Source organism: Phascolarctos cinereus, unplaced genomic scaffold (genome assembly GCF_003287225.1).
Source record: "Phascolarctos cinereus isolate Bilbo 61053 unplaced genomic scaffold, phaCin_HiC Scaffold_2;HRSCAF=192, whole genome shotgun sequence".
NCBI classification, from domain to species: domain Eukaryota; kingdom Metazoa; phylum Chordata; class Mammalia; order Diprotodontia; family Phascolarctidae; genus Phascolarctos; species Phascolarctos cinereus.
In genome coordinates this window covers 231,973,356-231,989,705 of record NW_027555625.1, presented here as the reverse complement: position 1 = coordinate 231,989,705, position 16,350 = coordinate 231,973,356, and the positions used below count along the sequence as shown (strand labels likewise).

At 39.1% G+C, this 16,350-nt stretch overlaps 1 protein-coding gene across 1 annotated transcript; it reads right to left on the bottom strand.

The window, feature by feature from the left end:
* Positions 1 to 833: 833 nt before the first annotated feature.
* Positions 834 to 15,712, bottom strand: RNF114 (ring finger protein 114). The gene is made up of 6 exons (XM_020984195.2): positions 15,536 to 15,712; positions 13,271 to 13,421; positions 7,944 to 8,050; positions 6,933 to 7,047; positions 5,762 to 5,869; positions 834 to 2,791 (listed from the first exon to the last, which is right to left on the bottom strand). Exons 1-6 carry the CDS (start codon positions 15,658 to 15,660, stop codon positions 2,726 to 2,728), a joined length of 672 nt encoding a protein of 223 aa, XP_020839854.1. The 5' UTR covers positions 15,661 to 15,712; the 3' UTR covers positions 834 to 2,725.
* Between the last annotated feature and the right edge of the window lie 638 nt (positions 15,713 to 16,350).

Here is a 16,350-nt window from a genome sequence, read left to right as displayed (position 1 = left end):
TCTACAAGAATAACAGAGCCAGGTCAGTAACTCCTAGATACTACAGACCCAGGTTAATAACTCAATATATTCTGCTTTAGACTTAGTGAGAGCATTGGACTTGGAAGCAGTGATATTTTTGGGGGGAGGAAGGGAGGCAATCGGGGTTAAGTCACTTGTCCAGGGTCACACAACAAGGAAGTGTCTGACGTCAGATTTAAACTCAAGTCCTATCCACAAAATGGGGAAAAGACTACTCACATGATAATCAGATCAGATATTTATAAAGCACTTAGCACAGTGCCTGGCACCCAGTAGCCACTTGATAAATGCTTGTTCCCTCCCCTTCCCCACAAATATACATCATAGGTTTGTTATATGGAAGGTGTAAGCTGTTATTTCTTCAAAAGAAAGCTCTGTAGTTTCAACACAGTACTTGAGTTCTGAAGCTTTCCACTGCTGATGATAACAGTCATTCCACAAATTAGCAGATGGACAGGTGGAAGACCTACCACCTGTTGGCCAACCTCCCGGTGATAAGCTTCTCTGAACTTTACTAGGCTGGTCCACAGACAAGAATGGTACCAGAGCCATGCTCAAAACCTTTCTGCTTGTACCAACGAAAGTTCATGCTTTAATGACATGACCTTCAAAAACCTGAGATCACCTTCACCCCTGAGGCATCAGAGGAGGATCTTAGTGGAAGAATATTAAGGATTGTTAAGTAAGCGTGTGGTTGGGCAGAAAATGGCATTAAGATAGTGACAACAGGAAAAGTGAGTAATAGTAAAGAAAGCCCCAGCCTCCCAGATTTCTGCCCCCAGAACTCTGACACAGTAAGTCAAAACAGCATGTTGAAAATTTAATAAATTATTAAATTTATTTATATTTTGACTTTTAAAAGTCAGAACAAGATAAAGTTCTCAATTTCTGAAAGGTCTTCTTACAAGAAATATACGAAGTGCACTTAAGATTAATACAAGAAAACTGACGTCAAAGTTAATCCCTTTGCCCATTGAGTCTGATATGCTCTAGTCAAAATTTTCAAATCCCAAAGTTCAGACACATTTTTTCCTATCTTCCTCTAGAGAGTCATAGCTTGCTGCAGTGTCAAAAGTTAAATTTCTCTAGACCTTATATTACAGTAATGTCCTTAACTCTGGGATCCAATTATGGTAAAGAATGCCTAAAAAGATAAATCACTAGCACTTGGGAGTTAATATGGGCTTTCAAGGATCAACTGGCATTTACAGATGCTACTTAAGCCCATCAGAAAAGGTAGGATAGCAGCATACAGGCCCAAAGCATATCTGGTGACTTGGAACATCAGTCACTGACTAGATTAAATCCAGCAGTCAGACATGAAATCTAAAGAACAAGAACAAAACCTGATCTGGTTCCATCCTCCTTTTGCTCATGAGGAGGCAAGCAGAGCGCAGCTCTTACAAAAGAGGCTCAAAGCACTTTGGCCTTGTGCTTATTAATATTAGCAAAGTATGCTGAACTTCAAGTTCCCTGAACAGTTTCCAAAGCAGGTTTCCTGGAATAAAAAAGAAATATGAATCTCGAAATCCAGATGATTAATAAAATAACATTTCTATTCTGTGCAAAGAACTTCTATTTACAAGGTTCTGAATATTAGGGGATTTTTTTTGTTGTTGTTTTTTGGTAAGGATAATACTTTACTTCTATGTTACCTTCAGATAAGAGAATCTGCCTGAAGACATTCTGATTTCTTACATTTTACACTGAATTAAAGATGACATTTTATACATGGATTTCTCTGTTGAAACTGATTCCAAAAAGAAACCATTCAAGAGATAAAACAAAAATTTCTCAGTTTATATTATTTACTTTTTAGAAAAAAATTCAAGCACTCTCTCTACTGTCATAAACCACAACCTCCATTTCCTTTGGAAAACTCTAGTGTTCTGAAATTTTTATTTTAATACTTTGCTACATGGGCTATTAGGCTAAGAATGTAAGGAGACCCACAAATAAGGAGGGTTAATATCAGGTGAGAATACCTGAAAATAACAACAGTAATCTGGGGGAAAAAATGTCCTGCCCATTTATAATGATTTAGAATTTTACTCTTCAATTCTAGAAACATTTACTTTTGCAGATAAAAGGGGGTTACATTTTATCCTAAACAGTACCAACCAGGCATTGAACTTAAGACTATGAATTAGTTGGAATTCTGGAACTGCGCTTGAATTGCATGGAAAGGTAATCAAAAAATTTTCATTTGCAGCACTATAAATCCTAAACACCCTTTAAAGGGCTTTCAAGAACTCTTACTGGAAAATTAATCCCAGCCTCAGGCAGAGAGGGCCAAGGACTAGAGGTCATCCTAGCTCAAAATCTGATCAAACATTCAATGCTTTATCATAGATCCATGGGCAAGAAAATAAATTAGACTTTCTACTATCTCAATTCTGCTAAAATGCCCCAGAATGGGACTCTAGCTTATAGGAAGTAACCAGTAAATACCGGAAGGGATGAAAACAAAAGCAGGAAAGGTGAAGGAAAAAATATACCAGTTATAAATGCAGAAATTATAAGTGCAATACAACAAAACCTGCCGAAAAGAAGGAAGCAAAGATGAGATTTAAGAGTTTTAAGGACCAGAAAAAAAAGAGGGCTCTGACCATGATCCTTGCTATAATCACGCCCATTAAAAAAGATGTTGCTGCTTCTACTTCTTCTATGTAAACCTTAGAACTCTGAAACATAAGTTTTGAGTTCATTTATCTATCAAGGAGCGAATCAAAGCCTGGTTCATCATGTCATCTTCATCCACATCATAATCCTGAGGACAAAAACAAAGTATATGCAACATGAAATCTCAGCCACAAGATGGTGACAATCATGTAGTAGTAATATGGGATGGGAGGATGGGCATGATTGCACTTAGGATGAAAATTATACAAATCTCCCTTATAAAACGGCAAATGAAATTTAAGAACTGTATTAACCAATCAACAACCATTTATGTGCCTACCATATGCTAAACACTGGGGAAGACAAAAGTGAAATTACTCGCTACCCTGGAATTTTCATCCTCCAGGAGAAACAACATATACAAAGTATATACCGGATTTAAGGTAGGAGGAAGGTGAGGGGTAGAGGTTGCAGAAACAAGGCACTAACAGCGCAACCTTTATAGAATTAGCTGACATTAGCATGGCTCATTCTGCTTTAAGGCGAGAGGAATCCAACTGGAATTTTTTTTTTTTTATTAATTACTGATATCAGTAATTCACAGTTCTATCCATTTTACCATTTACAAAGTGTTTTTCCTCACAGCAGCTCTATGAGGGAAGTGGTAAAAGTGTAATTACTTCCATTTTACAGATGAGGAAACAGACAAACAGGGTTAAGTGATTTGCCCAGGGTCACACAACTAAGCAAGGTAAGATTTGAACTCACAAAGATTAGTCTTCCTGATTCCAAGACCAGTACTCTATGCGCTGTGCCACCCAGCTGCCAAATTTACTAATAGTTTTTTTAAGCTTCTAGTATTTATTAATTTAATGGATTTTTTTTTTTGCTTTCAATTCTGCTCCTCTTTCTTTGATTTTCAGAAATTCTATTTTAGTGATTGGAGGGTTTTTGAAAAAAATGTTATTCCCTAGGTTTTTTTCAGTTTTATGCCCAATTCATTGACATGTTCTCTTTTATTGATGAGCATGTTTGGAGAAAAAGGAAACCTTTGGATGCATCCAAAATCTTTTGGTTCCCATTATCTTTGATGAAATTATTTACTATTTCTATGATTTGTTCTCTGACCCATCAATTCCTTAGGATTAACTTACTCAGTTTGCATTTAATTTTTTATCTTCAGTGGCCCTTTATTGAATTGCACTGTGTTCACTAAGTATGCTTAGTATTTCTGTTTTTCTGCAATTGTTTGTGAGGTTTTTATGTCTAAATATAACATGGACAATTTTTGTAAAGCTGCTATGCTGAGAAATATATTTATACTCTTTTCTATTCCTATTCATTAATCACACCAGAGATCTAGCATATCTAAAAATTAAACTTATGTTAACTTAAATTAATTTAATTCACTTGAAAAATTCACTGCAGGTCCACTAAGTTCTTTCTTGCCTTTTTTGGGTTAGATTTGTCTAGATCTGAAAGGTCAACACTCAGGTTCCCAAATTCTACAGTTTTTACTGTCCATTTCTCCCTATAATTCACTTAACTTTTACGTATGTAAATGGTATGCCATTAAGTGCATATTATTTAAGTATTGATATTAATTCATTGTCTATTTTGCCTTTAAATATAATATAGCTTCCTTGGTTGGGTGGGTTTTTTTTTTTCAGGTTGCCTTGTCTGAAACCATGATTATCACTCCTGCTTGATTTCAGGGAAAACATAACAGACTTTTCTCCAACCCGTTATTTTAACCTAAGTGTGAATCTTTATGCTTCAACTATATTTCTTGCAAAGAATATATTGCTGAATTCTACTTTCTAATTTGTTCTGCTATTCTCTTCCATTTTGTGGCTGAGTTCACCTCATTCACATTTACTACAGTGATCATTAATTGTATATTTCCTTCCATTCTGCACTCTAGGCTTTTTTTTTTTGCCTCGGCCCCTGCCCATCTCTTTACAAAGAGTGGAAAAAGAAGTGTGTGCTCAGCACCCATAATGCAGTTTGAAAAATATCATCTTCCGCTGATCCCTTGTCCTTCTTCTCTTCCCCTCTCTTACAGCCCAAGTCACTGTTTCTTACTATTCCTTTCTTTCCTTTTAAAGCTATCTTTACGATCCCCTCCAAGGTTATAAATGTTTTGCTCATGGCTAATCTCTCCCTGAATCTACCACTTACTCATCCATTCACCCCTTTCCCTCCCTCAACTTCAACGAATTTCTACACCAAACTTTGTGTGTATTCTATTCTCCTTTGATAGGTTTAGATGCAAGTGACACTCAAGTGATACCTCGTCCCCTCCACAATCTTCGCCTCCTTTTTGTAATATATTAAGTGTAAGACAGTAAGTTACCTCATAGCTCCTCCCTTTAGTTTTTTTTCCCCTTTTCTTTCTTCTTTTTAAGAAACATAAGTCTGGGGCAGCCAGGTGGCACAGTGGATAGAGCACCGGCCCTGAAGTCAGGAGGACCTGAGTTTAAATCCGGCCTCAGACCAAACACCTGAAACTTACTAGCTGTATGACCCTGGGCAAGTCATTTAACCTCAACTGCCTAAAAAAAAAAAAAAGAATGTAACAAAACCCCTCTGTGTTTTTTAATTCTTTCTATGACTCTTGCTTACAATATGTTAAGTTCCTAAAATTCCTAACTTGGCTCTGTGTGAAGACAAATATGGCTTATGATAAAAGCCAATTAATCACCCTTAAAGGTAACTGAATTCTTCCAGACCAAGGCAGCAATATCCACTTTCAGATGTAAAATAAATAGAAGCTTTGCATATCAAAAGACACTGGATACCCAATTGTGGAAAAACCAAGAGCAATTAATTTTTTTTTTACTATTTCTTCTTCCTATTAATTGATTATATATTTCAGGCCCTGTTATCCCTTCCTGGACTTAGCCTGCTTCAAAACAGTTTCAAATTGCACCATCTGGAATGAAGGAAAAAATCTAATGCGTGGAATCATGCACTATATGAACTACAGTTCTCAGAAAAGACAATAATGGAATATTTTAGGGGAAAGACAACAATCCCAATGATTTTCTTGAATGTTTTCCTCAAAGGAGTACAGATGATTTGGCAGGAAAGTTTCCAGCTTGGAAATATCACTCACCACAAAAGTATCATAGGAAAACTGATGTCTGCGCTGAATGTGATCTATGAAGTTAGCGCTCCGGTAATTAGGATCTCCCCAGGGCATCGAGGCACAAATTGGACAAACCTTTAAATCAAGAAAAAAAAAGAATCATAAAGTTCTAGATCATCAGAGTCTAAAAGATTTTTTTTTTATTTATCTAGTCTAACCACCCATTTTATAGATAGGGAAACTAGGTTTCTTAACTCTCACTCTAGTGCTCTTTCCACTGCTAAATTATGAGCCTCTCAAAAATGTAACTTCCAAAATCTAAATAGGCATTACATCATGCTACATAATCAACATACTTTTATTTCCAACATCTAGAACATCTGGTCAAAAAAGGTGCTTAATAAATACCTGCTAAGTAGCAACACAAAACAAAAAATACAAAGAGATGCTATAAGGTTCTATATAATAAACCCAAGCTAAGTATACAGGTAGCATGTGCTGAAGTCACAGAAGTAAGAAAGTGTTGTACGCTCTGATAGCTTTGGAAGGCTTTGCTGGGGAAGGATAAGAGTTGGGCTTTGAAATATAGACAGAATTGGAGTTGGCAAAGAAACGCGAGAGAACTTCAATGGCGGATGGAGAGTGAAAGCAAAGAACAGTCCCCCAATACAGCTACATTCAAGAGAACCAGTCTACTGGGAATCCAGGATAAAGCTGATGACATCATTCAATTAAGAGGCAAATTATCAATTATAATATAAGAGGAAAGACTAATCTATACTGCCAATTTGTTGTTGTTCAGTAGTATCTAACTCTTTGTGACCCCATCTGAGGTTTTCTTGGCAAAGATACTGGGGTAGTTTGCCATTTGCTTCTCCAGCTGATTTTAAACTGAAGCCAACAGGGCTAAGTGACCTGCCCAGGATCACATAGCTAGTTAAGTGTCTGAGGCCAGAACTGAACTCAGGAAGATGAGTCTTCCTGACCCCAGGCCTGGCACTCTATCCATTTCACCACCTAGCTGCCTATATTGCCAATTAGATGGAGCAAATCTGCACATTTGAAAAAAAACTCAAAGGCACAATAATAGCCTGGTCAGTCCAGTCCCCTTTGAATTATCTTTTATTATCAGTCTAAGTATTCATAATGGGCATCTTTCCCATGAGTATAAATCAAGTTTAAAGAAAATCCATATTACCACTGATTTAGTATCCGTGCTGTGGTACATTTTGCAGTGTTCAGCTAGTCCCTCCTGATCAAAGTTCTTCTCAGGACAGTAAGGACATGGAAAGGTAAATCGGTTTGGGATATTCCTATTCAGAGGGAAAAAAAAAATTACCTATACATCTCAACAATCACACAACTGGAAAACTAAGTTACATTTCAACAAATATTTATTAAAGTGCTTATCACATGAAAAATTCTATGCTAAGAATTTCAAAAAAAATCATGCACTACAAAATTAATTTATTGTGACACGACAAAGATGATTTTGAGAAAGAGAAGGGTATAACACAGAAAGAGTACTGTATGCTTGAAGTCAGGAGACCCGAGTTCAAATCCAGATTAAGCAACCATGAACAAGTCACTTAATTTCTCTAAGCCTCAGTTCCTCTATCTAAAAAATAGGGATTAAAATTCTGGCACTACCTACTTCAAAGAACTGTAATGAGGAAGGTACTCTGCAAATCTTAACGGGCTTGCAAAGAGAAAAATCTTAACAGATTATGTAAATATAAGTTGTAATTATGATTTCTGATGCTAAACGACACACAGTAACTAAGTTTTCCACCTCAGACAAAGCTTAGAGATCGAGCTTTTCATGATATGGGTATCAAATTAAAAACAACTTAAGTAAACTCATAAACATTAAATCATCTAGCCCTTCCTCCCTAATTTACAGATGAGGAAACTGAGATCTATGAAGGGCATAACTTGCTTAGAATCAGTAAACAAGTTAGAGGCAAAGATAATGCTAGAACCCAAGACTTCCAATTCCCAGTCTAGTACTAAATAAAATACAAGCACCAAACAACTAAAACTAATAAAATGCTTACACTTCTATCTTCTTGAAGTTATTTAGACACTTGAAAATACTGTGTCAAACACTTCTGGTTCATTTAAAATAATTCCCAGGTGGAAGTATAAGATTTATGGAAACTACAAGGCCCCAAATACAAAAGGAATAGTTGAGTGGTAACATATTTACCTTGACTGATATGCCATATCCTTAGTGGTAGCCTTAACACCCTCCATTAGGTAGCTCTGATACTTGGAACAGGAAGCCACATGGTTACGCATTTTTGACAGAGACATCTAGAGAATCAACATGAAAGAGCAAGTTAGAACACTTAAAGGAGGAAAAGAATCACTGTTTTGTCCAAGTGGTTGAGTTCTTTTATTCAGAGAAAGGAGAAAGCAATTGGGGCCAAAAAGTCAAAAATAAAGGTGTCAGACACAAGTTTGGGTAAGCAGCACTTGCCATAGCTTACTCATAATTCTGAAGTTACTCACCAATTGAAGGTGCCTATCCTAGACACAGGAAACTTAAGAGATTAACTAAACCAAACTTTTCCCTTTACATAGAACAAAGTGATACAAAGAGAAGGGAACTGACTTGCCTAACATCACAAGCCTAGGTCTTCTCTTTTCAGAAAAATGTTACTTCTATCTTGGGTTGAATTGGCCATGTGACTGTCTATGAAAGCCCTTGGAACACCAGGGCTGGTTAGAAGGCCAGATGTGTAGTTTATTACTATAACACACAGCATAAAGTACTGTGTTAAGTGACAGGCAGGAGAGAAAGAGTTATGTTTAGTTCATTAACATCTATTAAGCACCAACTGTATGTGAGAAATTGTACTAGGTAATGATATAAACTCTACTATAAAGAAGCTTAATTACTAATGGGGAGAAAAACACACATACAATTATGATATAAGGAAGTAATAAATACAAAAGGAAGGTCCAGGCAAAATGCTATGAGAAATTTGAGGAGGGAAAGATCACTTTCATATATATGGAGGGGAAAGACCATACATACATACATACATACATACATACATACATACATATATATATATACATACATACACACACACACATATATAAAATGTCAAGAGATTTTATATACATATGTATATGTGTGTATGTACTTATGTATGTATGTGTGTATGTATAATGTCAGGAGATGCTTCATGGAAGAGTTGGCACCAAAGGTGGACCTTGGAGGGAATAAATTCAATATCTTGGGGGCAGGGAGGTAGAACGGGGGTGGAAAAGTCTATTTCAGATAGATTTGGGGGTGATGATTTAAGAAAGGCTCAGGAAAGGAAAGGTCATGCCACAGATTGCGTTCTCAAGAGCTTCTAATCTAAGATAGAAAGAAGAATGTTATACATACAAATTCAGGTCAAGTGCTAGAAATAAATTTGAAGACTGAGAGCTACTACTATATGTGACTGAGCAAAGTTAGGCCTCAAAGAAGGAAGTGAATTTCAACAGATGAAAATAGGAGGGAGGAATCAATCTATTTTGGGAAGGGGATGGTAGCAAAATAAGGCAGACAGGAGAGGACAAAACAAGAATGGGGGTAACCTAGTCTTGCTGGAATGAAGAAGGTATTAAGTAGTAAGAGATAATGTTGGAAAGGTAAGTTGTAACCAGATTGGTATTTTTCCATGCCAGAACCTTAGGCCTGTATTTTAATTCAGGAATCAATGACAAGCCACTTAAAAGTTTTTGAGGAAAGAATACGACCAGCTAAAGATTATACAGGCAGCCAAGTAAAAAATGGATGTGAGAAGGGATAGACTAAAGGTAGGAAGACTAGTTAGGCAATAATAATCTAGGTAAGAGGTAACAGGGACCTGAAAAAGGTTGGCTGCAGAAGTGGGAAAGAGGGGACAGAGGTAAGATATTTTACAAATCAATAGGACATGGCAATTGTTTGGATATGAAGGGTAAAGAAGAGTTATACGATTGGTAGCAACATCCACAGAAAAAGAAAATACTAAGAGGGATTTATTACAGGAGTGAGGATGGTAAGGAACTGAAGGCAATGAGTACAAACTATTCTTTCCAGAAGTTTGGCAGTAAGAAAGACAGAAAACTAGCTTGACATAGCAAAAAGAATAAGAAAAAGGGAAAGAATTTTTTTTTAGGATAAAGATCTGATTGTTGTAGGCTTAAGGGAAGGCCACAGTAGAGAGGGAAAAGAACTATAACTGATTAAAGTCACAGAAGAGAAGGATGTAGGTGGAAAGGTTAGTCTTAGTAAGAAGGCTCCTCTTCCTCCAAGATTGGAAAGACAGTATGTTGGGAGAGACAAATTTAGTGTAAAAGAGTGAAGGAATTCAAGTAGAGCAGAAGATAAGATTACCTAAGCGTGGGAGAAGGCAATGGAATTTGGAGACTAAGGAGACAAATGTGATAAGGCATAATATCAATTAGTCAACAAGTATTTGTTAAGAACCTACCATATTCCATACCCTCTTCTAGGTGCTAGAGAAACAAATACAAAGAATAAAACAATTGCACCTCCCAAAGAGTTCACATTCTGAAGTGAAGCAATGAGGACCTAAGTGAGGTTTAAAATCATAGGGGCAGACTTAGAGCCGGAATGGATCTTAGAGGTCATTTATTCCAAGTCCTTCATTTTTACAGGTGAGGAAATGAAGGCCCAGAAAAGTTAAATGACCTGGTAATTTAATCACAATGATAATAAAGTCACATTGATAGTAAGTGGTAGGCCTTGGGTTTGAACCTAGGTCCTTTGACACAGCAGTTTTTCTATTACACCAAGGATAGATAGCATGAACTTGTAGTAGAACAAACAAACAGGGTTTCATGATTCCCTTCAGCAAAGGGAATGGCAGAAGATCAAGGCAGCAAGAGGGAAGGACTTTACTGAAACAGCTATTTACAAGGGTAGAAAGTAAAGTGAGCCCAGATTATTGAGAATGGAGAATAGCAGGGAATCAAAGAACTAGAGATTGTGAAAAGTGTGAAAAACAAAGTTTGAGGAAGACCTAAAAGATCTTTTCACCATCTATGTTGATTATCCTCTTATTAAACTAAACCCTGCCAGCTATAAGAGCTAGCTAGTTGTGTGACCTGCAAGTTTTCTAGCCTCTTTAGAGTTTAGTTTCCTCTTCTGTAATAGGAAGAGATTAGACTAGATGGTTTCTAATTCTAAGGGTATTCCAACTCTAATATTCTGGGACTCTATCAGCCAACGGGAAATGGATTTTAACTTATTAAAATGCTTCAGTTATTTAGAAAATTTAAATTTTACTTGACTGAAGAATTTTGCTTCCATGTTCAATAATTCCCATGACAACATCAACTTTAAAAGGCTGCCCTGAAAGTTAGTTTTTATTTATGGTAAGGTTTCTGCCTTGAAGACACACATTCTGATCTCAGTAAATCTTCTGTTAACTTTTCTATAACACTACTGAAACTTGGCCACTAAACATATGAGACAACATCCTAGTAGTCTAGGATACAGTAGTACTAGTTCATGTCTAGTTCTGATAGGAGTTAAGACAGACTACAAGCTTGCAAAATTAATATGCTGACTGTCAAAAGGACAGATCTAGAAAATATAAGACTCGGGCAGCTAGGTGGCGCAGTGGATAGAGCTCGAGCCTTGGAGTCAAGAGGACCTGAGTTCAAATGTGACCTCAGACACTTGACACTTCTAGCTGTGTGACGGTAGGCAAGTCACTTAACCCCAGTGCCTTACCAAAAGAAAAAAAGAAAAAGAAAATTTTATAAGATTCAATTCCAAACTGTCCTTTCTATAAAATCTGGCCATTACACTAAGAAGAAAAAGATATTTAAACCTAAAGAGACTTGAGAATATTTGATTATAAAGAACTGACAGAATCAAAGATTCAGAGCTGGAAAAAAATTAAGAGATTAAGACCAACTTCCCATTTGCAGAGTGGAAACTATGGCTCGAAAAAGGTTAAACATATCACTGCTCAAGGTGGCAAGATCAAGACTCAAGGCAAAGCTACGAACTCTAAGTCCACTATTATTTTCACTACCTAAAGCAAGAAAGAAGCAAGCAGTGTAAAGCAGCAGAAAAAGTGCTATCATTGGAGTAAGGAGGGCGGGTCAAAATATGTTTCCACACTTACTAGCTGCCTGACCCTGGCACTCCTCTGTGTCTCCTCTGCTAGATCCTCTTCCAGATCATGTCTTTATCAGCTCCATATAGATTGAATTGTCATCTCTATGCTGATGATGCTCAAATCTCCCTCTCCTGTCCCAGCCTCTCTGTTGACCTCAAATCTCCCACCTCCAACTACCTTTCAGACATCTTGAGCTGGATGAGTAGTAGGTATCTTAAACTCAACACGTCCAAAATTGAACTTATCTTTCTCCCTAAACTCCACTCCCTTCTTACCTTCCCTATTCCTGTCAAACACACTTATCCTCCCATCCTGAGGCTCCCAACCTAGGAGTCATCCTCAATTCTTCACTATCTCTCACCTCACTTATGCCATGGCCTGTTGATTTCACCTCTGTAACATTTCTCGAACACATCCTACTTATGGTAAGGATGTATGGTATGGTTCCGTCCTCTAATAGCACCATCACTCTAGTGCTATTTCACACCTGGACTACTGTTAATAGCCTGCTGGTTAATCTGCCTGCCTCAAGTTTTTCCACACTCCAATCCATCTTCCATTCAGCCAGTAAAGTGATTTTCCTAAAGCTAAGATCCAACCATATCACTCCCTTACTCAATAAACTCCAATAGCTCATTATCACCTCCAGGATCAAACACAAAATCCTGTTGGGCATTCAAAGTTCTTCATAACCCCTAGCTTTTCAGTCTTCTTACATCTTACTCCTCAACATGTATTCTTTGATCCAGTGAAACTGGCCATCTGACCATTTCACAAACAAGACACTCTTCTCTCAGCTCTGTGTACTTTCTCTGATTATCCCCATGCCTGGAATGCTCTCTCTCTTCATTCTCCTCCTACTGGCTTCTGCTTCCTTTAAGTCCCAACTAAAATCCTATCTTCTACAGGAAGCCTTTCTCAACCCCTTAACATTCAATTCCTATGTCTTCCTCCTTCTAATTATTTACTTTTTATGCCATTTATACCTTGTTTGTACCTAATTGTTTGCATATTTTCTCCCCCATCAGATTGTGAGCTCCCTAAGGGCTGGGATTGTCTTTTGCTTTTTTTGTATCCCCAGCACTTAGCACAATGCCTAGCATATAGATGCTCAATAAGTATTTACTGACTGACCTGTCAATTTAACCTCTTTGACCATTTAGTTTTCTTTCTCCTCATAAAATGGGAATAAAATTCTCATACTACCTAAACTCAGTGTTGTAGAAAGGAAAGCACTGTTAAACCATCAAGGGCCACAAAAACGTGAGATTTTATTACTTCTTAGCAGCATAGCAACAACTGAGAATAAATTCCCTCACATTTACCAAAATTTCAAAAAGGCACAAGTAACAAGTGGAATGCACCTGTATGCTTCCACCTTGATTGTTGCACATACATTTTTTTTGCAGCCACTACAGGTTGCCTCCGTTGCTTCAATTTGCTTTTCTAAGTCCACAGCTTTGGTTCCCAGAGACAGAGCACTTCGACAGATTCCACAGACAGGTTTCTTCGGTTTTAGACACTGTTGCAGGCAAACAGCACAGAAGCTAAAACAAACAAAATGATTTGACAAAAGTTCACAATATGTCCTCATCAGACAACCATGCTATTGCCAACTAATGAAGATCTGATGACAGAAAATTACTTGTTGTGAACAATAAACACTCCATCAAAAAAAGCAATTTATCCAATTTGGTGGATTTAAGACAAGGTTTTTACGATAAAATCTACCAGAAAGTCTGCAATATAGCAATGCATTACCAACAGCAGCCATCCTGACAACAAGTACATTCCACTTATATCACTTGTTTTACTGCCCAGCATTCCCTATAATATCTGATGAACTGTAATTACAACTGTCCCCAGGCTCACTAAAGCAGGAAGATGCTTTTGTGGGAAGGACACATTGGAACTGGATCTGCAATAATGATCAAACAAGCCTACTGAACACTATGTAGACCATCAAAATAGTAATTTAAGTAGACATCTAATTCCCTAGGAAACTTAATGAAAACAGAGACCAGCAAACAAAAAGTTCTAACAATAACATATTTGTATAGTACTTCCTTTCACTTCTATCTCATTTAATCATCACAGCAATACTGGAAAGTAGGAAGAGTGGAGATCATTATGCCCATTTTTCAGATGAGAAAGCTGAGGCTCAGAGAGGTGATCTAACTTCCTCAAAGACACACAAAGATGAATTAGTGGCATAAATGGACTAGACAGAATCCACCAAATCTTCTGATTCAAAGCCCTGTGTAATTTCTACTATAGCAAACTACCTCTTCAAATTAACACAAAATTATGTTGCAAAATCTTCAATCTTATAAGGAAGTATGGACCACATCCCAACTGTTATCTAGCTATGGATTATATATCATATTATAAATTATATTCAAATAATGTTATTTTAATTCCACTGTTATTTTTAAACCCTTTCAATTTCCAAACAGGCTTTCAGTTTCAGTTTCCTACCATTTCTTCTCCCTGGCTAAGTACTGATGCCCCACCCATTTTTTCTATTTTGACTGCTAAGGTTAATCTTGTCTCTAGGGAACTAAACTAACCTAAACACCAAACTCAATTATGCCATAAGACCAAAAAAGGGGTTAGGAAAAGGGAAATAAATGTCAAGTCCTTTGTCTCAAAGTTAAAAATTCGAGAGTATAGCAACTGCTCAAGTTTACAACCAAATTTCAACAAATACAATCAGATTTGGTGGCTTTTATTCTGGTAGGGTCAAGTAGGCAGCACTACCTACCTCACTAGAGTTCATTTTATTAACTTTACATAAAGCCCCTCACTTATCCAGGTTTCCCACCCCCAGTTCCCCACAACTCTCCCCTCCCAAAATCTTCATTACTCCAGTTTGTTTCCCTCTTCCCCATCCGAGTCCTTTCCCCCTTTCACTTTTCTTTTCATAGAATCACAGACTATTAGATCAGGAAGAGCCTTAATATTTCATCACTCCTTTTTCTCTCTCCGCCCGTCTCCCGTTTACCTCGGTCACTTCCCACCCTGGGGCTACATACAGTCCTCTTCTCCCGCATTCCCCCCAATCCTTCCCCATGAACCCCGCTCCCTCTCCTACGTAAACTTCTTATTCCATTTCCTAGACCTAGCAGACGTACCTAGGAGGTTCAACACCCCCCCCCCGCAGTGTTTTCCTCTGTCCTGAGTCACGAGCTCATAATTCTACAACTGGAAGAGTTTCTAGAGGTCACTGAGTCCAATCCCCTCATTTTACAGATGAAGAAACTGAGACCCGTAGAAGTTAACTCGACTTACCCCAAAGTCACCCAGCTAGGAGGGTCTGACTTTAAGACCCTCTTCCCATCCCCCTCCCTCCCCCCCACCTGGCTCCCATTATCTAATCATTTCCCCTCTCCCTTCATTCCTTTTCTCTCTCGCCAATCCTCCCTCGCCTCTCCAGAAACACTCCCCCCCAGCTGCCCCTCGACCCAGCAGCCCCCTTCCCTCCTGTCCCCTCTCTCGGACCCTATGCCCCAGGCTCTCGCACTTCATTCCTCTCTTCCAGTGTCCGTCTCTCCGCTCAGAACTCGCTCAAAGGCGCCCCCGCCCCCGCCGCGCCTCCAGCCCCCTCAGCCCCAGCCCCGCTCCGAGGGCAGCCGTCTCCCCTCGGCCCCCCCCCGCTTACACGTGTCCGCAAGGCGCCCGCTCCGGCTTCTCGTACACCTCCAGGCACACCGGGCACGTGAAGCGGGACAGGGGATTCGCCGCCGCCGAGGCCCCAAACAGCCCCGAGCCGCCGTCCAGCGCCATCTTGTCCTCCCCCAGCGCCTCAGAGAACTGAGCGACGGCGGCCGGGAAGTAGGGGCGAGGCGTGTGGGGCGGAGGGGGGAGGGGCGGGACGCAGGATGGGTGGAGCGGGGCGGTGAGGAGGGGAGAGGGGAGGGACAGGTAGAGGAGTGACGGGACGGAAGGGGCGGGGAAAGGAGGGGAAGGACAGGGAGGAGGGGAGGGATAGGGAGGAGGGGAGGGATAGGGAGGAGGGGGGACGGGGGAGAGGAAGGGGAGGAGAGGGGAAAGGAGGGGAGGGACAGGGAGAAGGGGGGACGGGGAGGAGAGAGGAGAGGGACAGGGAGGGGGGTGACAGGGAGAAGAGGGACAGGGAGGGGAGGGAAAAGGAGGGGAGGGGAGGGGAGAGGAGGAGAGGACAAAGAATGTGGAGTAATCATAAGTTTATAGTGTATTCCAAAAGTCAGTGCAGTTTTAAATTTTAATAGCTTTAAGTTTAAGCTTTAATAACTTAAAACTTCTTTGACTTTGGCGACGCTATATAGTGCAAATATTGTCTCATTTTATTCTTACAACAACCCTGGATGATAGGTGCTATTATTATCCCCATTTTACAGACGAGGCAACTGAGGTTAAAGTGAGTTGCTCAGGGCAGCTTCCTGATTCTAGGTCCAACTTTCTATCCACTTCATCACCTAGCTGCTTAGGATAATG